At 43.3% G+C, this 23,540-nt stretch overlaps 1 protein-coding gene across 13 annotated transcripts in view; it reads left to right on the top strand.

The window, feature by feature from the left end:
* The window catches only part of TNNT3 (troponin T3, fast skeletal type), a 50,718-nt gene extending 33,101 nt beyond the window's left edge, over positions 1 to 17,617 (top strand). For 12 of the 13 annotated variants that reach the window (XM_040328456.1, XM_040328459.1, XM_040328460.1 and 9 more), the window contains 8 exons: positions 777 to 822; positions 1,097 to 1,213; positions 3,073 to 3,150; positions 4,721 to 4,834; positions 7,482 to 7,591; positions 9,145 to 9,235; positions 14,958 to 14,998; positions 17,483 to 17,540. In XM_040328456.1, coding sequence (XP_040184390.1) covers positions 777 to 822; positions 1,097 to 1,213; positions 3,073 to 3,150; positions 4,721 to 4,834; positions 7,482 to 7,591; positions 9,145 to 9,235; positions 14,958 to 14,998; positions 17,483 to 17,534 — 649 coding nt within the window. In that variant the 3' untranslated portion in view covers positions 17,535 to 17,540. Of the gene's footprint in view, positions 1 to 776; positions 823 to 1,096; positions 1,214 to 3,072; positions 3,151 to 4,720; positions 4,835 to 7,481; positions 7,592 to 9,144; positions 9,236 to 13,102; positions 13,144 to 14,957; positions 14,999 to 17,482 lie in introns of all 13 variants that reach the window. The other variant, XM_040328457.1, reaches the window with a different exon arrangement.
* The last annotated feature ends 5,923 nt before the right edge of the window (positions 17,618 to 23,540 follow it).

The following is a 23,540-nucleotide window of genomic DNA, read 5'->3' on the forward strand; positions in this document are numbered from 1 at the left end:
TTGTGCACTTTTCTCTTGCTTTGGTAAATGAGGTGACACTCCGCTGGTTTCCATCATCCAATCATGTGCAAGCAAAAATGTAGCTTTTCTTTTTTCATTTCTTTAAGTATTCTTTGCAAAGTGAATGTTTGCCTCATTCACTTAACTAAGAGAAATTTCACCTGCAAAGTGACAGCCTATCTGTCTTTAGTAAATCACCCCTCTATTCAAAGTCTAGAAAATTGGATTTAAAAATGCTTGCTTTTCACTCTTTAATATTTGCTAACTAAAGAAAGACAGAATTTCCAGGTACACTCAGTGGCTAGATGATATTTTAAGTAATAGATAAATAAAATGGTATAAAAGCTCCATAAAAAAAAGGTTATATTGTGCAGTAGATCAGTATTCGGACAATAAAAAGGCAGGGGAATCCCCAGCAATCAGCAAGACTGGACATCTCTGTATGTATAAGGAATTGGGCTGGCCACACACCTTCCAATTTGATTATACAACCTCTATACAAATTATTTTAGGCTCGGGATTACTGTTTGAGGTCCGATTTTGAGCCCACAAAAAACACAGTCCTTTATTTAAATAAGGCAGTTTGACTTACACCTCTCCTCAAGCTGTAGTTACTTACCTTTGCATCTCTTCATACCCAGACACCGCACCTCAAATGGTAGCCCCAAATGTATGGAACAATCACTTACTCTTGCACCATTTCATTTTACTTTTTACCATATGTGAACTGCTCTCTCAGATCGATTAACAGCTAATGCTGTGTATTTGTGTTGCAGACTCACAGCACCTAAAATCCCAGATGGAGAGAAAGTAGACTTTGATGTAAGTATACTAAGAAAATAAAAGGGAGAATACCAAAATCATAGATACCATTAATTTCCTACTAAAGGCATTGCTTCAAAATTGCCAAACTGTTATTTGGAAAATAAATCCACATAAACTCGATGGAGCAGTCCATGTCATCTTGGTGAAAGGTGGGACCAGAAGAAGAAAAAGAAAATGGCCACTTATCTCAGAAGGGATTTTCATGTCCTAGATGGGGAAAACAAAACAGTTGTTAATATGATTTTGACCTATTTTTGTTTTTTGGTTGCAGGATATCCAGAAGAAAAGACAGAACAAGGACTTGATTGAGCTGCAGTCATTGATTGATCAGCACTTTGAGGCTCGTAAGAAGGAAGAAGAAGAGATTATTGGATTAAAGGATAGAATTGTAAGTTATATGCTTGTGAATGAACTTCTCCCAATGTTGTCAAAGGCCTTAATTCTATCACCTGTTTAACATTGTAGTTAGTCCATCATTAGGCCGGGTTCACACTGCTCCGCCATAGAAGTCGGACGACTTCCTATCCGACTTTGCCCTACGACTTCAATGAAAAAAATATGACAATACCAGGCCCTTTGAGGCTGGTATGGGAAACCCCACGCTAAAAAAAAAGCACAAAAAAACAACCGCCGTGGGGTTCCCCCCCAAGACCATACCAGAATAAAAACAAAAAATGGTGTGGGATTACCCCAAAGATCCATACCAGACCCTCATCCGAGAACGGTGCCTGGCAGATCAAGAGAGGGGGGAGATAAGCGAGCGCCCCCCCCCCCCTATTGAACCATACCAGGCCACATATCGTCAACATGGAGGGTGGGTGCTTTGGGGCAGAGGGGCTCTGTGCCCTTTACCCCAAAGCACCTTGTCCCCTTGTTGATGGGGACAAGGGTCTCTTCCTGACAACCCTTGTCCAGTTGTTGTGGGAATCTGCAGGCAGAGAACTTATCGGAATCTGGAAGCCCCCTTTAACAAGGTGGCCACCAGATCCCATTCCCCCACCCTATGTGAATGAGTAGGGGTCAAAAGTGTACAAAAAATAGATAAAAACAGTATACATGTTTTTGACAAAGTCCTTTAATAAAAATAAGGAATTCCCCCCCATCGTGGTCTGGTATGGATTTTTTTTTTGGCATGGTGGTTCCCCTTTAAGATTTTGAGAGGACAAGTCGCATGCCACAAGTCAGATCAGTTAAGATGATAATCCAATTTGGATTCGACTTACATTCAAATCAATGGGCAGAAGTCATGCCCAAGTCGGACCAAAGTAGTCCGACAGAAACAGAAACCTGTTTCAAAGTCGGACTGTCCTGTGTCAGATCAGTTAATGTTTTTTTTTTAAATAACAAACATGTTATACTTACCTGCTCTGTGCAAGGGTTTTGCACATAGCAGACCCGATTCTCTTCTTCTAAGGTGTCCCGGCATCTCTCCTGGCTCCTCCTCTTCATTGGGTGCCTCCACGGAGAGTCGCTTTCCATTGACACAGGCAGCATGATTCGGAGCCGCCCCCATCACCGGATTTGATTGACAGCAGCGGGAGCCAATAGCTCCCGCTGCTATCAGTCTATCTAATGAGGACAGAGACAGTGACTGGAGTCGCTGGGCCTGTGCACATTGCTGGAACGGACGGGCTTAGGTAAGAAAAATTGGCGGCTTTGGGAGTAGCTGCAACACAGAAAGTTTTTCACCTTAATGTATCTGGAGTCTTTGCAACCCCTTTAAGACGGCTCTCATAAAGAACCATTGATTTATACACATCATGCGACATGTGCTCCCAAAGTCGGAGCATATGTTGCGCCAGTGTGAACTGGGCCTTATTAGTCTAACATGTGTCTTATGAGAGTTAATGCAATACATGTATACTCTAATTTGTCCACAAGATGGCAGAGCTTTCATAAATGTTTCTGTAAATTTAATAATTCACAAAGCTTTAAAGAGTAACTCCACTTTTGTTGAAAAAACATTCCCCTTTGGGTGATCCGTGTATATATATATTTTTCCTTTTTTTCGAGAATGATTCATAGAATACCCAGACCTCTCTTTAACGAGACCACACAAATATAGACTGTTGCCTGGAGTTCTGCTTTATCACAAAGATAGGGATCCTTATGTAAGCCATGTGACTGTACCTTTCAAATCTCATTGGACTCTGAAAATAACCCCCCCCCCCCCAAAAAAAAAGGAAAAAAAGAGGGAACTGTATCCCGGTGTCGTGGCTGATCTCCCCATTTTCTTATGGTTTTCAGGAGAAACGTAGAACTGAGAGAGCGGATCAGCAGAGGATCAGAGCAGAGAAGGAGAAGGAACGCCAGAACAGACTTGCTGTGAGTATTCTCAGAAACACACAATCACAATGTTATATCTTATATGTACCATAAGGCCCATACACACGATCAGACTTTTTGACAATTGTCCGACGGACGTGTTTGATCGGACAATCCCACCGTGTGTATGCTCCATCGGACAATTGTTTTCGCTTTTTCATCAGACAAATGTTTGCTGTGAATGCTCTCAAACTTTTCGGCAACAAATGTCCGATAGAGGATAATCCGATTGTGTGTACACAAGTCTATCGGACGAAAGTCCATAGTACAAACACGCATGCTCAGAACCAATGCTAAAGATCAAACAATAGCAGAAGTTACCCAAAGGGTGGCGGTAAAGAGCTGAAAAAACATGTGATTTGGTGAATGTTGGCTGAAAATGTCCTGCCGTGTGTATGCAGAACAAGTTCACGGCCAAAGCCCATTCGGACCAAAATCCATGGAAAAATCCAATGGAAGTCCGATCCTGTGTATGAGGCTTTATTCTCACCTATTAAAATAGTCAGCTTGTAAGAATAATCATTCAGTGGGCAAAACACATATGGCAGGGCGGCCATCATTTGGTGTCCGTAAGCACCTTTTACTGTGCATTGCATGTATGTAACACCGCACAACACATTGGTACTTTATAAAAAAAAGGACTAATATTAAGAAGTGTTCTTATCATTACATGGATGTACAAAGAGTAAAAATAATAAATGGCTTACATCAAAATATCACCAAATCTGTTGCATTTTTGGCATGCATATTCTTGAACACTTCTGAATCGTATAAACACTGGCCCGGATTCAGAGAGCAATTGCGCCTGCGTAACCATAGTTACGCAGCGCAATTGCAGACTTGCTCCGGCGTTACGAATGCTCCTGATTCAGGAACATCGTAACGCCGACTGCAGCCTAAAATCTGCGTGGCATAAGGCTCTTATGCCACGCAGATTTTAGGCTGCATTCTTGCGATGACCGCTAGGGGGCGCTCCCATTGTGCTCAGTGTATAGTATGCAAATTGCATACTAACACCGATTCACAATGTTGCGCGAGCCCTGCGTACGCAAGTTACGGAGTTTTCGTACGGCGTCTTTAGCGTAAGGCTGCCCCTTCTAATAGTAGGGGCAGCCAATGCTAAAGTATACCCGCCGTTCCCGCGTCGTGAAATTTGAATTTCACGTCGTTTGCGTAAGTGATTCGTGAATGGCGCTGGACGCCATTCACGTTCACGTTGAAGCAAATGACGTCCTTGCGACGTCATTTGCCGCAATGCACGTCGGGAAAGTTTCCCGACGGCGCGAGAATGCGCCTAATTTAAATGATTCCCGCCCCCTGCGGGATCATTTAAATTGCGCGCGCTTACGCCGGGGAATTTTGCCGGCGCGCCCTCGCAATTTACGGAGCTACTGCTCCGTGAATCGAGGGCAGTGGCGCAAATTTGCGGGGGCGCAGGGAAAAATCGTTGCCCTGTGCCTCCGTAATTAATGCGCAAATCTTACTGAATCCGTGCCACTGTATTGCTTTTAGAGTTATTTATAAAATGACTTACAGTATAATCCTAATAACTATTATAATGCTGCTACAGGAGGAGAAGGCAAGAAGAGAGGAACAGGATGCCATGAGACGTGCTGAGGATGACATGAAGAAGAAGAAGGCTCTGTCTTCCATGGGAGCCACATACAGCAGCTACCTGGCCAAGGTGAGCCGCTCCACCACGTAAAGGCAAAGCAAGATATGGGGCTTGAGTAACAAAAGTGAAACATGTTTATTCCAATGCTTTCAGCCAACCGTTTTCAGACATGGAGGTTTGAAGAACACCTAGCATCGCACTTTGGTAAATGAGTCCCAGTTTCACTTCACAGTTTTATTAAAGCGGAAGTAAACCCATCAATGTAACATTTTCAAAGAACAGTTAACATTCCTGGCATGCCGGGAATGCTAACTGTCACATTGGTTGTGCTCTCAACCAAACTGTCAAACCATCCAATGGCTGGTGTCATAACTGATCACATGTGCAGCATCATGGCAGTTGTAGATTAAACAGAGGCCAATATGGCTGAAAATCATAGGAGGGTTTACTACCACTTTAAATGAGGCTCAGACTGACTTTACATTTTAGTAAATCACTCCATTGTGTGATGACACATATATTACGTGCCCACACCTCCCAACATGTTGACATGGAAATAAGGGACACCTACTTGCAAACGTATGTAGGCATAGGACACGCCCCCTGACACACCCTCTTAACCACTTCAGCCCTGGAAAAATGTACCCCCTTCCTGACCAGAGCACTTTTTGCGATTCGGCATTGCCCTGCTTTAACTGACAATTGCGCGGTCGTGCGACGTGGCACCCAAACAAAATTGACGTCCTTTTTTTCCCACAAATAGAGCTTTCTTTTGGTGCTATTTGATCACCTCTGCGGTTTTTATTTTTTGCGCTATAAACAAAAGAAGAGCCACAATTTTGAAAAAAACACAATATTTTTACTTTTTGATTTAAAGGGGTTGTAAAGGTTCATTTTTTTATTTTCTGAATAGGTTCCTTTAAGCTAGTGCATTGTCGGTTCACTTACCTTTTCCTTCGATTTCCCTTCTAAATGTTTTTTTTCTTTGTCTTAATTTCTCACTTCCTGTTTCTCCTCAGTAAGCTTGCCCCCATCATCTGAGCGGTGGTTAGTCATCCAAAACAGCTTACTGAAGAGGAACAGGAAGTGAGAAATGACAACTCATGGCGCCTCTGGGCAATAGGAGATTATGGGGTCCCCAGTATACACACACATACAGTATACATACACAGTATACACACACATACACAGTATACACTCACACATACAGTATACATACACAGTACACACATACAGTATACATACACAGTACACACACACACACATACAGTATACATACACAGTATACACACACACACATACACAGTATACACTCACACATACAGTATACATACACAGTACACACATACAGTATACATACACAGTACACACACACACACATACAGTATACATACACAGTATACACACACACACATACACAGTATACACTCACACATACAGTATACATACACAGTACACACATACAGTATACATACACAGTATACACACACACATACACAGTATACACTCACACATACAGTATACATACACAGTACACACATACAGTATACATACACAGTACACACACACACACATACAGTATACATACACAGTATACACACACACATACACAGTATACACTCACACATACAGTATACATACACAGTATACACACACACACATACAGTATACATACACAGTATACACACACACATACACAGTATACACTCACACATACAGTATACATACACAGTATACACACACACACATACAGTATACACACACATACAGTATACATACACAGTATACACACACACATACAGTATACACACAATACACACACACACACACACAGTATACATACACAGTATACACACACACACACACAGTATACATACACAGTATACACACACATACAGTACACATACACAGTATACACACACACACACACAGTATACATACACAGTATACACACACATACAGTACACATACACAGTATACACACACACACACACACACACACACAGTATACATACACAGTATACACACACATACAGTACACATACACAGTATACACACACACACACACACACAGTATACATACACAGTATACACACACACATACAGTATACACACAATATACACTCACACAGTATACACCAACACAATATACACACACACAGTATACATACACACAGAATACACATACACACACTGAAAAAGTACTGGAGAGGTAGGGCGTCTATAATCTTGGGATTTTTTTAAAAACACATATTTTGACATACTGTCCCTGGTTTTGCTGAGGCTGGCAACTCTGATGGGGCCCCCTAGTGGCATGGGGCCCTCAGGCAGTGCCCGAGTGTCCGAATGGTCAGTACTCCCCTGATAGTGGTAAAGTGGGACCAGCCAAATTGTGTTTTTTGTATTGTAACTTAAGACTGGCTCAAAACATAAATAAGATTAGGCGAAGAAAAAAACTTTTAGGTTAACATTTTGAATGTAAAAAAGATTTTATTTGCGGTGGGGGGGGGGGGAGGCTGTGATCTCTGAACATATTGTTTTGCTTGCTGTAAATATGAACACTGTATAGATCGGTACCTGTCACTGGGACCAAAAACCTGCTGCTGTTTATTGAACATTATCAAGAAGTCCCCCCTTCAGTCTCCAAAACATAACAGTTGGGGGACCAGCTGATAAAATGTTGAAAAGCACTGACTTGTTAATGATTCCTCTGTAGGCTGACCAGAAGAGAGGTAAGAAGCAAACAGCCCGTGAGCAGAAAAAGAAGATTCTGGCAGATCGTCGCAAGGCCCTGAATGTTGACCACATGAGTGATGACAAGCTCAGGTAAACATTGATGTTTAGGTGTCTTTGGGATGTCAATTATAAAATGTATACAGTATATGAGAGAAGTTGTACCTGCCAAAGGAATTGTATGTCATCCATCCTGAGATTTACACAGCTCTGCCATACAGCACAACCCTTTATGGCAGCACACTAGACCTCATTTTATTCTGATGAAGTTAAGTAACACCAACAGGTCTTGCCCCTCCCCCCTTTTTTTTTGCTCCAGAAATCCAAAATTCACAGCAGAAGTTTTTGACTTAAAGTGGAGGTTCCATCAAAAAAACAATTTTGCTTTAAACTGTAGCTTACGACTAGAAAAGAAAAAAAAAATATTTATTTTTTTACTCATCTGGAAATGCCTGTTGCTATGCGGTCCCACGAAATCTGCCTTTGAAACCACCTAGGATTCTGACATCATCTCCCTCTGATGCTCCTGGGAAATGTGTGTCATCATTTCCCAGGATGCAGTGCGCTGTCCAATTATCACTCCCCATCCAAGACTTCCAGGAAGTAAGGGCCAGATTCACATAGAACTGCGGCGGCGTAACGTATCCTAGATACGTTACACCGCCGCAAGTTTTCATCGCAAGTGCCTGATTCACCAAGCACTTGCGATAAAAACTACGCCGGCGGCCTCTGGCGCAAGGCGGGCCAATTCAAATGGGCGTGTGCCATTTAAATTAGGCGCGCTTCCGCGCCGGACCTACTGCGCATGCTCCGTTTCTTAACTCCCGCCGTGCTTTGACGTCATTTTTTCGAACGGCGACGCGCGTAGCATACTTCCGTATTCCCGGACGTGTTACGCAAACAACGTTAAATTTAAAATTTTGACGCGGGAACGACGGCCATACTTTAGACAGCAATACGATTGCTGACTAAAGTTAGGGCAGGTCAAACGATGACTAACTTTGCGACGGGAAACTAGACTAGCAGCGACGTAGCGAACGTGAAAATCCGTCGGGGATCCGCCGTAACTGCTAATTTGCATACCCGACGCTGGTTTACGACGCAAACTCCACCCAGCGGCGGCCGCGGTACTGCATCCTAAGATCCGACAGTGTAAAACAATTACACCTGTCGGATCTTATGGATATCTATGTGTAACTGATTCTATGAATCAGTCGCATAGATAGAAACAGAGATACGACGGCGTATCAGGAGAAACGCCGTCGTATCTCTTTGGTGAATCTGGCCCTAAGTGCCTGTAGGCTTCACAATGCCCACAAGCAAAATGACAATGGTGTAGATATAGTTTTATAAACTATCTTTTTTGAATATCTATGCAGATCGGCGGCGGATTGTAAAATTGTAAGTGACCAGATTTATATTATAAAAACGCAGGATGAAAGGACATATATTTAAAAAATGCTAATTGTGGTTGGAACTCCGCTTTAATGGTAAAACGGTGCAGAACGTGATACTCCAGTTGAAAGATCTCTATACCAGAGTGCAAAAGGTTGGAGAAGCCAGTCGGATTAAACAGTCGTTTTTTACCTTGATCTGCAGTAGTTCAGTACGTAAACTTACCTAACCCGTTGACTTTTCTGTAACAGGGACAAGGCCAAGGAGCTGTGGGACTGGCTGTACCAGCTCGAGTCCGAGAAGTTTGAGTATGGAGAGAAGCTCAAGAAACAGAAATACGAGGTGAGCCCACTACACACAATAATTAAGTCTAAAGCCCTGTACACACGATCGGTTTGTCTGATGAAAACAGACCGATGGACCGTTTTCATCAGACAAACCGATCGTGTGTGGGCCTCATCGGTGAAAAAAAATAGAACATGTTTTAAAAAATTTCTATGGATAAAAAAACGATAGAAAAAACTATCGTCTGTGTGGAAGTCCATCGGTCAAAAATCCATGCAGGCTCAGAATCAAGCCGACTCATGCTCGGAAGCATTGAACTTAATTTTTCTTAGCACGTCGTAGTGGTTTACGTCACTGCATTGGACACGGTCAGATTTTTGACTGATGGTGTGTAGGCAAGACTGATGAAAGTCAGCTTCATCGGATATCCGACAAAAAAATCCATCAGATATCCGATCGTGTGTACAGGGCTTTAGGCTCCATTCACACCTAGTCGTTTTGTCGCCTGTAGCGCGACGCTATTGCAGCCTGAAATACGCTGGAGGGGTGATTTAACATTGTCGGCTATGGAGATGGTTCACATCTCCACGCCGAACGCCGAACGCCTGAAGCTCAAAACAAGTCCCGGACCCTTTTTTTTAGGCGGCTTTCGGCATTCGGCATAGCCGACAATGTTAATCACCCCTCCAGCGTATGTTAGGCTTAAAAAACGCTGCGTTTTGTCGCGGCAAATCGCGGGACAAAATGCTGCAATTTGTCGCGGCAAATCGCGGTAAAATACGCTGCGTTCAGGTGTGAATGCAGCCTTAAAGTCAACGCGCTGCCCCAGACAGATTTTTCTTCTGTACATATGTTTACAAGGATGATGTTATAGTCATATTATTATGACAGTAGTCAAATTTCGATATTATGGTAGTCACTGTAGGATCCTTTGATCGTTTAAGAATGCAAGGCAGCTGTCCATACAATATATATTTTTTTATATAAGCAATACCTTTGCAAGTTATCAAACTGCAACTCAAAAATTGCCTATTACCGGTAGTTTCAAGATCCTTTGTTGATAAAACTTGCAGGACTAAATCTGGACATTTTCTTAATTTTGCCAAAAATAAGCAAGCTTTGCTGTTACTATTATTTATCTCTCCAAAAAGTTGAAAACACACTACTGTGAAATATCAATAATAAGCACAAAAAATGATATACCGTACATAATATAAAACATATGTGCAATGTCCAATTTTCAGTCTGCCCTAGCTTTATCCAATAATGGAAATGTATGGTGTTGCATTGGCCAAAAAAAAGCATAAAAAAAAAATGCAAATTGCACATTTTGGCAAAATCGTGTGTGCAAAAACGCAAAACACACAGCAAAAAGCACTGCAGAAAAAATGAAAAGCAAACTGCATAGGTGGGAGCTGAGTCTAAATACAGTTTTTTTTTAATTGGCCAGCACTATATTTGACTTCACACCTAAAGTGGTTGTAAACCCTTACAGATCACTTGCACCTACAGGTAAGCCTAGATTAATGCCGCGTACACACAATCGGTTAAACCGATGAGAATGGTCTGATGGACCGTTTTCATCGGTCAAAACCGATCGTGTGTGGGCGCCATCTGTTATTTAACCATCGGTTAAAAAAAAGCCAACTTGTTTTCAATTTAACCGATGGGAAAAAAACGATCGTTAGCAGGCACAACCATCGGTTAAAAATCCACGCATGCTCAGAATCAAGTCGACGCATGCTTGGAAGCATTGAACTTTTTCAGCACATCATTGTGTTTTACGTCACCGCGTTCTGACACGATCGTTTTTTTAACCGATGGTGTGTAGGCGCGACGGACCATCAGTCAGCTTCATCAGTTAACCGATGAAAACGGTCCATCGGTCCGTTCTCATCGGTTGGACTGATCGTGTGTACGCGGCATAAAGCTTGTAGGTGCAAGAAATATCTCCTTAACCTACACGGTTAAAGCGGATCTCCACTCTAAAGTGGAGTCCCGCTGATCGGCACCCTCCCCCCCTCCGGTGTCACATTTGACACCTTTCAGGGGGGAGGGGGGTGCAGACACCTGTCTACAGACAGGTATCTGCACCCACTTCCGGCCCTACGATACGGGCAAAGGACGGGTTTTTTTTCCCCTTCCCGTCCGTCCCCCGTTGTATGCTGGGAACACTCGGCTCCCAGCACACAGCGGGAGCCAATCGGCGGGCGCAGCGCGACTCGCGCATGCGCCGTAGGGAACCGGGCAGTGAAGCCGGAGCGCTTCACTTCCTGGTTCCCTCACCGTGGATGGAGGGGGGAGCAGCAGGGTGACGAGCGATCGGCTCGTCATCTGCTGCGATCACCGCTGGACTCCAGGACAGGTAAGTGTCCTTATATTAAAAGTCAGCAGCTGCAGTATCTGTAGCTGCTGGCTTTTAATATATTTGTTTAGTGGCACATCCGCTTTAAGGAGATATTCGCAGAAAAGACTGCACCGATGTCTATGGCGCATGCGTGCCATAGACAACGGCGCAGGCGCACTGAGCGTGCTGTTAATGAATGGGACCGTGCCGTCCCTGACAGCTCGCATTCGCGGGAGTGACGTCATCGCTGCTCCGGCCAGTCACAGCACCGGAGCAGCGATACCCGGGTATCATGGTGGCGGCAGAGGAGAGGAACGAGGGTCGCTGCGGGGGCTTCAATCTCACGTAAGTAATTCATAACGGGGTAGTATGCTATGCATACTAGCTCATTACGCCTTTCTCTTGCAGGGTTTTTTTTTTTTTTTAGGAAAACTTTCCTTTAATTTTGGTGACTGCCAAAAGTCTGGCCCACAAATTATTTTCCATGACATTGCTATGTGCCCTTGTGTGTGCTGTATCATACTGTAGTATTATTAGCAGCATACAGTATGGTGGCACAGTGGAAAAGATTTACTAAAACTGGAGAGCGCAAAATCTGGTGCCGCTCTGCATTGAAGCCAATCAGCTTCTAGGTTTTATTGCCAAAGCTTAAAGCGGGAGTTCACCCGAATGTATTTTTTTAACATTAGATTGAGGCTAATTTTAGTAAGCAGAATCGGGTGTTCTTTTTAAAATGAATGCAGTACTTACCGTTTTAGAGATCGATGTTCTCCCGCCGCTCCCGGGTATGGGCTGCGGGACTGGGCGTTTCTATTTCAGCCTTCCGACGGTCGCATACATCGCGTCACCAGTTGCCGAATAGAAGCCGAACGTTCGGCTACTTTCGGGAACTCGTGACGCACTGTATGCGACCGTCGGAAGGCTGTCAATCAAATAGGAACGCCCAGTCCCGCAGCCCATACCCGGAAGCGGCGGGAGAACATCGATCTCTAAAACGGTAAGTACTGCATTCATTTAAAAAAAAACACCCGATTCTGCTTACTAAAATTAGCCTTAATCTAATGTTAAAAATTTATATTTTGGGTGAACACGCACAGCTACACCATCAGTTTCTGAGGGCTCCAGTTTTAGTAAATCTCCCCCTGTGTTTCAGGTAGAAGAATGGGTGGCTGACTGTCTGCTGCTGCACCAAAATCAAGTTGTTCTGAATCCTTCTCTGCCACCCAGGAGAAGCCTTGTATTATTATTAAAATTTTATCAACCAATACAAGGATTTCTCCAATTGGCTGAGGTGGAAATCGTTATGTCAGTGGCTGCCCCTATTGGTCAATTAGAAAGTGTTTAGTGGCTGCAACTTTTGCTCTACACAGAAAGTGTTCAGTGGCTGGCATACAATTTGTACATTTAAACTTAAGAGATTTAATAAAAAATAAATAAAAAACGATTATAGGAGTAGCAGTGATGCATTTGTGGTGATAAATGTAGGGGCAAATTAGATTGAAGCCAGCACGCATTATCCTACCAGGCACTTGCTTCCAGTATCCCCTTATTCACATGATTATCTTGGTTTTTCTTAGATTACAACCCTGCACAGGAGAGTAGAGGAACTCTCTAAGTTGTAAGTAGAGATGCCTCTTACGAAGGAGGCTAACTCAACTGAACTGTCTGTTCAGATGTGTGTCAGGGTAGCAGTGGGTACGACCGGGCTTGTGGCTAAAGCAATGGCCCAAAGAAGGGTTTATGGATATAGCAAACCAGGACATCAGGACTACAAAAAGGTTGCATTTTTTTTTAGCCGTTTTTTTTTTTTTTAGCCACAGGATTACTTTATGATCCAAAATATACATATGTAGAATACTCAAATTTGCAAATTTTAGTTTGTGGAAAAAAAAAAAAAACAACAACAAGGTTGCTCCAGGTGACAGAATACTCCTGGAGGCTTAGGCCTCGTACACACGACCGAGTTTCTCGGCAAAAACCAGCAAGAAACTTGCTGGTATTTTTTTTTTGCCGAGGAAACCGGTCGTGTGTACACTTTTCGACGAGGAAACTGTCGAGGATCTCGTTGAGCCAAAAAGAGAGCATGTCTTCTTTTTCCTCGACGGGAATGGGGAAATTTGGCTCGCCGAGATCCTCGACAGCCTAACAAGAAACTCGACGAGCAAAACGATGTGTTTCGCCCGTCGAGTTTCTCGGTCGTGTGTACGAGGCTTTACATAATGTTCTTGTACAAGTTAAAGTGGTAGTAAACCCTCCTATGATTTTCAGCCAAGGAAGCTGCCATCTTGGCCTCTGTTTAATCTATAACTGCCATGATGCTGCACATGTGATCAGTTATGACACCAGCCATTGGATGGTTTGACAGTTTGGTTGAGAGCACAACCAATGTGACAGTAAGCATTCCCGGCATGCCAGGAATGTTAACTGTTCTTTGAAAATGTTACATTGATGGGTTTACTTCTGCTTTAATTAGTTACGTGGAATAGTGCAGTGTCTTTAGTTGGACACATTTGCAGTAAGAGCTCCTACATTCTTGTGTATAATATAATGATTCTGTACCAGAAGATCCAGGCTAAATCTCAGGTTCATTGTACACCATGAGCAGTCTATAAACTGCTTGGCAAACATTTATAAAAAAGCCCCGTACACGCGATCGGAATTTCCGATGGAAAAAGTCAGATGGACTTTTTCCATTGGAAATTCCGACCGCGTGTATGCCCCATCGGAAATTCCGATGAATTCCATCGGAGTTTAGATAGAGAACATGTTCTTTTACTCCGATGGAATTCCGTCGTGATTTTGGTCGGACAAAGGTCCAATCATGTGTACGGGGCTTAAGGATGCTGAACACATGGTAGATGGTTGCTTGTTACGTTATGCAACCATTGAAAAATCTAACAAAAACAAAAATTTGAAGGCAAATTCTGTAAAGCACATAAGAAAAGCATAGTATAATAATCAACATTTCTCTACCAAACCAATTGGGTTCTTGTCATAAATAAATAGAAAGCCTATCTAAATGAGTATCAACAATACCAACGTATCTTCCTATCATGTAATAATTTAGTACAGAGCCAGAGTGACCCGTAAAATTATTCATTGGATAAACTTGTAGTCTTGATGTCCTATGATCCCACTCTTGTTGGGTTATGATTAGGGTAGTTGCCTCTGCTCCATGCCCTAGCCTGGGTGTTAAGTAAAGGTAAGTAGCTGTGTGTCGGGAGATATACCTAGAGGTATTTTTGTGTGTGCTGGTCATTAGACACTCTGCCACTCTTATCTTGCCTATATGGAACGCCACCCTGGAGAGAGGGTGCCAGGTAACAGCATTCCAACAAGCAACCAAAGGAACCTCTGACAAAGTATCAGGGTGTTGGAGGTAAGGAACCGTGAAGGACTCCGGTATAAATGGTTTGTATGTTGTTTTAACAGGTTACAACACTCAGGAACCGCATTGATCAGCTGCAGAAACAGTAAGTAGTACTAGATACGACAACATTGTTCCAATTCCAGCCTGCATATAATCCCTGATCAACTGAAATACAGTATCTACAGTACGGGCTCAGAATGATTTTCTGAATTCAAATTAATTCATAACCTACTGATTTAAAGAAAGAACAATTATTTGAAAACCACAAGCCCCTAAAAGCAACACTGCATGGATTCCGGTAGGACTCACAATGTTTATAATAAACTATTTGTATTTTATGAAAAATACAATTTATCCCAAACAACCAATGCATCTATTCTCGCCCATAGGTACAATTCCCCTCCATATTTGTTCAATTTCAATTAACGGCTTGTTAAATCTAGGGCTGCTGCACTTTTGGTAGCGGCAGCCATTTTTTGACAGTGGTTCTTAATGAATCAATTCCCTGCATCCTCACTAATTCTTCTTTATCTTTCAAAATGGCTACTGGACCAGTATGTACTTTATGGTGTAATAAAGGAAATTTGTAAATACATACTGGTTCTACTCAGCCCTATTTTGTGCTAACCCAATTTACGCACTTCAAAGCATTAAAACAATTACCTAGTGAGAGAGAGAGAGAGAGATTACCTAGTGACAATGTAATGCAATATAACTGCATAACATGGACATATGATGCCTTGCAAATATCACCTAACGCGGTGATGGTGAACCTTGGCACCCCAGATATTTGGAACTACATTTCCCATGATGCTCATGCACTCTGCAGTGTAGTGTAGTATCATGGGAAATGTAGTTCCAAAACATCTGGGGTGCCAGGGTTCACCATCACTGACCTAACAACTATGCTCAGCTCAGCCACAAGTGTACTGGTCACCAATACGCAGCAGAGGCTTGACTATCAATTCAGAGAACACAGTTCATAAGACCACTTGTTCAGCTTGTAATTTGACAGCCTTCAGAGAGAATAGGTGATCCCTACACTTGTGTCAAGTCTTACCTAGGCTTGATGACTGATCTACCTAATTATGAGACCATGTGTGCCCTCACAAGCATGGTAGATATCACTGGTCTTGAGAGATATCACAGGCCGAATAGGACACCACTTCTTCACTCGATATCTCCAGCCTACCATGATATCTCCAGTCTAACCTTGAGCAGTAACAAGTAAGTAAACTAACCAACTGCTGACCCTGGTGTGTCAGGTACAGTATATGAGAAGCACACTCCGGTTCTGTCAGCACATAAAAGGCCTGGGTCTCTTCACAGCCCATATTAAACTCCAGTAACTGGTTTTACCCAACCCCGATATTGGCCTTTATGATTATGATGGCAGAATTGTAGCAGTGTGTATTTAAGACATGTATGCATGATAATTCAAAGGGAAGTACAGCATGTGAGAGAAAATGTACAGTCTCTCCCAAACTAACATGACATCATGGTAAGTACGGTAATACTGCATGTTTGTGTGTATGTAGGGGAAACCAGCAGGACTGTTAAGCCTAACAAGTGGCTCTTATATAGAGGTCAATAATAACATTTGTGGCTACTTTAATACCTGGCAAAATGTCATACTATAATGATATGTGCTCTCTTGCCAAGTCCATCCAGTTGTATTATATTAGGCCGGTTAAGAAGTCCATTACATTGCTTTCCAATGATTCTACCAGCTGACCATGTTAAATCCCACCTGTAATAATTAGAATTACAAACATTTAGACTTCCGATATCTGGAAAAACTGCTGAAAAATGTTATCATTCCTTCTTTTACATAAGCCAACTTGTGTAGCCTTGGTTTACCATCCTGCAATATCAACAGTATTTTTTCTCTTTCTTCTATTTCTGTTTTAGTCCTCCTTGACCGTCTTCTGTATTTTCTCTTTACTTACCTTAAAAGTTGAACTGAACTAAAAAAAAAAAAAAAAAAAGTGCAGATTTGCTATGTTATAAGGAACATTTTGAAATGGTAATTGTGCCTAAGCAGTGCCCTGAATTTTTTTTTACTTTTGGTCTGAAATTCGTCCAGAAAATAGCAGTGTACTTCCTGGTACGTAAGGGTGCCTAGGAACCCCTGTACTTCCAGCCTCATATCTGTACATCTGCAATGTAATATCTAAGGCACTGTTGTCTCTGGTTGTTAGTCTTGACAGATTTGGAGTGATATTTGGTTATATCACCAGTTTGCGGTTCACTGTTCTCTTTGCTGGAGGCTCTGATATGAGAAAGCAATACCCTGTCCCCACCAAGATGGCCTCCTACATACAGAGACGTAATGTAGAACAAGGCATGGCAAGTTGGTAATAGAAAAAGCTCAGCCACAAGACAACCACAGGCAATGCTATTGACTAGTCCTTTGCCCTCTATCTGCTTCGTTTTTTTTTGGGCACATTGTCCAGAGTTCAGTTCCTCTTTAATACATTTTCAGAACCTTAATCCTACCTATGCCATATTTTCTGTATCTGGTATTTTTCTTTGATTGTGTATGTACCCTGTCCACTAACCTGTGCTTATTTATTCCCCATTACAGCAGCAAGAAAGCAGCTGGAGGCAAAGGAAAAGTTGGGGGCCGCTGGAAGTAAACTCCCAAAAAAAGACCCCGGCCGTGTCAGAGAGCAGCCCTCCTTCACCCACCTTTTACCATCCCCGAACCTGCAGGAAGCTGGCTACACTCAGTGCCCCACAAGATAGTTGTCCTGTCTATCCCTTCGGGCCACCCTTTTCTCTCTGTGGACTGCTCTGTATTATCTCTTCTCTTTTGTAAATAAAGTGTGACGCTTCTTACCCTAATGACATTCCTTGTACTTGTCACAAACACCCCACAGAAGAATGACAGAAATGCTGCCTACCAATAGATAACAACCCTGTGACATGGTCATGGCCTGTGGGTCATATGTGCAAAATGTGGTAACATTGAAGGACACGGCAAATTCTGTATGCCACTGGATATGTGGGGAGGGATACATGAAAAAAATCTTACCATTAAAGCGTATATCAAACCAAACATTTCTTTATCTAGTTTTGGATATGGTGGGGGTTTAAAGTATAACTTTTTTTAGTTTAACAATCTTCCAAATGGAACATTGGTTGTGGTTATCCTGGTCACGACTTGGGATTCCCCCATTTTGGAAGTTTTTCCCTCTCACTTCCTGTTTTGGCTATGGGACAGAAAGTGAAAGGAAATCTTCCCAATGGGACACAGATGGCAAAAAAAAAAAAGACATGGAAAATAAATGCTTTTAGTTCTGCTTTAAAAGGATAAGTTCACTTTTTTGAAAAAATAAAAATAAATACACATTTTTTATGCAGGTAAAAAAAAATGTGCATTTTTTTTTTTGGAGCCTGTAAAGCATTGCACCCATGATCAGCAGGTCACTGGTGGCGTGCAGGTCTCCAGCAGAGCCAGTTTATCTGCTTCCCCGTACATTTCGTATGGGTAAGCAGATACAATCCCATAAGAAGCATGAATGAACTACCACAGTGCTTTACATCGCCATGAGAGTTCACTACAAGCTGGCGGCCGCAAAGGCTTCCAGACCTTGTAGTTTTCCATGCCCAGAGCCCTGTCAATCAGTGGTACGGCCGGGCGGGCGAGAAGAACCCCACTAGCTGTCACAGCCGAGATCAGGGTGGTGCGGGGGCCGGTCTATTAACATGTTACGATAGGTGAACTTATCCTTTAAAGCTGGACTCCTGGTATGGTTTTTATTTCTAAGACCCCTTTCACACTGGAGCGGTTTGCGCTATTGTGCTAAAAATAGCGCCTGCAAACCGACCCTAAACAGCCACTGCTGTGTCTCCAGTGTGAAAGCCCCAAGGGCTAGCAGGACGGTAAAAAAAAGTCCTGCTAGCCGTATCATTGGAGCGATGTGTATACCGTTCCCGCCCATTGAAATCAATGGGATTCCGCCAGCAATGCGCCTCTGCTACGGTTTTTAACCCTTTGTTGGCCGCTAGTGGGGGAGTAAAAAAAACTACCTGGCCGAATAGCGCTGCGAAATTGGAGGTAAAGCGCCACTACAAATAGCAGCGCTTTACGGCCGACACACCTCCCGCCCCAGTGTGAAAGGGGCCATACTGTTATTGGCCCAATGTAAATATACATATTCCTTACTGTGGGACTGCTGTGAAAGTGAAAAATCACTGGAGTAGTCGCTGCTGCTACAATGATTGCCGCAGTCTTTTGGGTCCTAAGCTAAACATCTACCCAGTAACCAGAACGGGTCGTCTGCTCGGCACGACCACCATTATCAGAATGCCTTGTTTTTTTCTTCAATGAATGCAAGGCGTTCCCTGATTGAACAAGGTGGAGAGGCAGGGTGATGACATCACAATCTCCACCGCACCAATAAGTGAACGCCTTGTATTTATAAAAAAAGACCTTCTGTGACAATTGAGTGAACTTCTGTGTACATTATGCAGAAGGGTAGCCACTTGGCACAGGACCCAGTAGACCATGGTGATCACTGAAGTTGAACTAGATGGGCTTGTGTCTTTTTTAAACCAGACGAACTATGTAAGCAGTGTCAGCTACTACAACCATTCTCTTATTGCATAGCAGTCCTACATATGTAAACCTACATTGATCCAAGCTGGACCAATTTAATTACGCATAAAAAACAAAAAACATATCTGGAGTTCAGCTTTGTTGGAGAGATTTAATCTCACCTCCTTGTATTCTGCTGATAAAGGTTTCACCAGACCAGAAGTGAGGGAAAATCTGCAATAATCACGAAAACTGAAAAATCTGACACGGGTTCAAACCTTCTTCCTACTAAAGAAAAGCATATGCCACCTTTGGGGAGACTTTCTGCACCATCTATTCTCTCTTATGCTCGTCACCTGGGCAAGAAGACAGGAAATATCACCAATGGGGACACAACAATAAAACCCTTACAAAGTGCAGAACGAGGAGGGAGGAGTCTCGGAATGGCGCGGTCGGAGCGGAGGAGCAGCTAGACGGGAGCCCTCGCTCTCCAACCCCGCTCAGCTAGAAGAGATGCGAACTGAAGCGCCCGGACCGCTCCCCCCTCTCGCTTGATTGCCTCCTTGCTTACCTCCCCTCCTGACCCGGAGACGTCTCCCCTGTGCTGCCGTGTCTTCGCTCCGTCTTCTCCGTCGGGGCTGCCTGGGACCGTGCGGCGTCCACACGGCGTCCGCGGCTCCTGCTCCTTAGCGGTGGTGGAGGCGTGGCGGGGGCGGCTATCGGGGGACCCGGACGTACGGAGCGGGAGGGCTTGCGAGGAGGTGAGCCGGGGCCTGAGCCCACCGTGACAGCGGAGAGGTGCGCGGCGCCTGGCGGCCCCCCCCCCCCCTCGCTCTTTGGAATGCACGGGCGGCTGCACTGGGCTGCAGCGGACCGAGGTACGAGGATGTCGGCACCGCCCACACAAGGGGAGCAGAGGCTGAAGTGAGCGAGCCCCCCCCCCCCCCCTCACGAACTCTAGCTAACCAAAAGAGCTAGAAGAGAGTGTAAGTCACTGGCCCCACGTGCACCACCAACAGGACGGTAAGAAATGAAAAGGGGGGAAAAAATAGTTCCCTCTTGGTCATATGAGTATCAACAGACTGGTGAGTGTACTGTATGCAGCAGAGCGGTGAGTGCAACGATTTTCCGTTGAATTAACATTAACGAGACATTTTAAGAGGAGTTAATAATTCTTATGTGATCGGAACGCAGATAAGAGATAAGTGACATGTTTTCATAAAGACTACTTCCAGGGCGCATAATCCTATTGTCATTGGCCGCTCCCCCCCTGTTTTTCCAGTACTGATAAATTGCCCATTTTGGACAATTGGACAACTCAACGTCCTCCTACGAACCAAAGAACTAAGGGGAAAAAAAAAAGCATATATATATATATATACACATTTCAATGGGACATTCTTCAAAGGAACTGGTAACTGGACGGGACTGACTTGAAGACAGGCAAAGATATAAGGGATATGAGTTCAGCACTGTCATTTCCTGTGTTTGTAAAGACGTGTTTGTAACGAGGCTGATAATTTTATAGCTTTTTTGGCGGCTCCCCCTTGACATTTCCCCCTTTTTTTTCTATTGGGAGAAATTAAAATATAGGGAGAATTTCCTTTTTTTTTTTTTTTTTTTTTTTTTTTTTTTTCTCTTTCCCTATCTCCTTTCTTTTAACAGCATATATGCAACATATCTCGAACTCTTTCCATATTATATTTCAGTACCTATAGTATACAGTATACAGTATACAGATGAGTTGGCAGAGAACGGGACTAAAAACTGGCGGATAGAATGGTAAAAGCACAGCATATAGTATAATTAATTATACTATAAAGCCCTGAAAACCTGTAAAAGGAGGTCATTAAGTTAGCCGCGCACTGGAGACTGACAGAAGAGGGGGGTTAGCATACGCGTTTGGTGCTCCGAATATCTTCAAGCCAAAGCCATAGAGTAGAAATACTAACTCAACTGATAAACTGTGATATAAGAAACACCAAAGGGTATTGTCCTGTGCAGTATACACCTCCCATAAGTGCAAAGCGGTCTCTTTATAAAATTCGCTGTAAAGCGTCGCAGTTTCAATTCAGGCGCGGCAAGAAATACGGGTAAGCAAACAAGACTACTGTAGGACCGAGAGGGGTGAAGGATGACCACAAGGGGAAAAGGAGTGAAAGGTGGGGCAATCCCAAAGGTCCCCCGCTTAAGCCAAAGCCCAGGCCCGATGTGCAAATTTGTGACCCATGGGACAAATGGAGATACCCAGCATATAGAAAAACCATCAACTACCAGAGGAGGCCAGGCAGAAAGGGAAAAAAAAAAAGATAAGAAAAAAGGGGCGGCTAATATCTTGACGGACTCAGAAACATTCTCAGAGTCACTATCAGAGAATAGAACAGATCAAGATAGAGAAACAGACAAAGAAATAGACCTTGAACAGGGAAACAAGGAAGAAGCGCAGGACATGACACTCTTGCCAACAAAAAGGGAAATGGAAGGAATGTTTGCTGCCTTAGAAAGATCACTTAAATCGCAAATGGAAAAAATGGAGAGAAACATGGGGCATATATTGGAAAGAGTGGAAGAAGTCGAGAAAAAAGTCGATTACAACGTAACCTCAGTTAAAAAATTAGAAGATGAAATAAAAGCATTAAAAATAAACCAACGAGAACAGGCGTATAAATTAGAAGATCAAGAGAACAGAGATAGAAGAAAGAATATAAGAATACGCGGAGTTCCAGAAACGACACAGGCTGAGGACCTCCCAGAAATAATAAGAAAAATCTGTAATCCAATATTAGAGAGAGAAACAACTTCCCCGCTCAGAATAGAACGAGCACATAGGATAAGACGCCCTAGGGAGAGAGCACGTGATTACCCAAGGGATATTATTGTGCGTTTTGAAAGTTGGGAAGAGAAAAACCAGCTATGGAGACAACTGAGAGGAAAGTCGCCGTTAGAATATGATCAACATAATATTCAAATTTATCAAGATCTGTCACAAGAGACGTTAAAACGAAGAAGAAGCTTAAAACCACTGCTAGGTGTTCTGCAGGAGCATGATATTCAGTATAATTGGGGATTTCCAGCGTGCCTAATAGGCAAGAAAAATGGTGTTTCGGCAAGACTGAGGTTTATGGAAGAAACACCAGAATTTTGTCATAGTCTAGGCATCCCAATACCAAAAAATTATTAGTGTTGACCGGCCGGGGAGGGGGGGAATGGTGGGGGGGGGGTTGTGGGCGGGAGGGAAATGGGGAGGGTCAATATAGTAAGCTATCGGAGCGGGACCAGGGAGAGGGGAGACCCAGACAGTGCTTCTTCACCAGTTCCCCAGTATAGGGGGACAGGAGACCGGGCTAAAATAGAACTCCACCTCAGCCTGAGGAGCAAAAGAGCGCCAGGAGCGCCAAATAGAAAAAGCTCTAAAAATGACCAGAAGGTCGGGGATCGATTGGGGGGGAGGGAGAGGGGAGGAGAAAGCCCCAAATGAAGAACAAGGGGGCAAGGTACAAATGGAGGGGAGGGGGGGGAGGGAGAAGGAAGGGAGAGGAGGAGTCTGGGTGGGAAGGGACAGGGGAAGATTAGAGAGGGGGGGGAAAGGGACTCAGATCTGTGTGTCATGCAGCAGGAAAGAACATATATACCCAAGGAAGATGGAAAAAAAAAAAAAAAAAAATATGACAAACATAAATTTCTTAACATATAATGTAAGAGGTCTCAGTTGCCCTGAAAAAAGGCATATGGTACTAAGAGAAGTTGAAAGGTATTCCGCTGAAATAGTTTTCCTGCAAGAGACACACATAACGTTGGATTCTAATGTTAGATTGTATTCTCGGGCAGTTCCCATTTGGTACTATGGGGACTCCCCAAAGAAGAGAGCAAAAGGGGTCGCCATAGGAATAGGGAAGAATATCTCTTTTTTAGTAGAAGATAGGAAAGTAGACCCGGAAGGTCGTTATTTGTTCCTAAAAGGAGTACTCCAAGGGAAAAAATACACGTTAGCAAACATATACTGCCCAAACAGTCAACCACATAAATATCTGAGGGGGATTTTGAACGCCTTAATGGACTTTAAATCAGGACATGTAATACTAGCAGGAGACTTCAATCTCCC

This window comes from Rana temporaria, chromosome 11 (assembly GCF_905171775.1).
Source record: "Rana temporaria chromosome 11, aRanTem1.1, whole genome shotgun sequence".
Classification (NCBI taxonomy): Eukaryota; Metazoa; Chordata; class Amphibia; order Anura; family Ranidae; genus Rana; species Rana temporaria.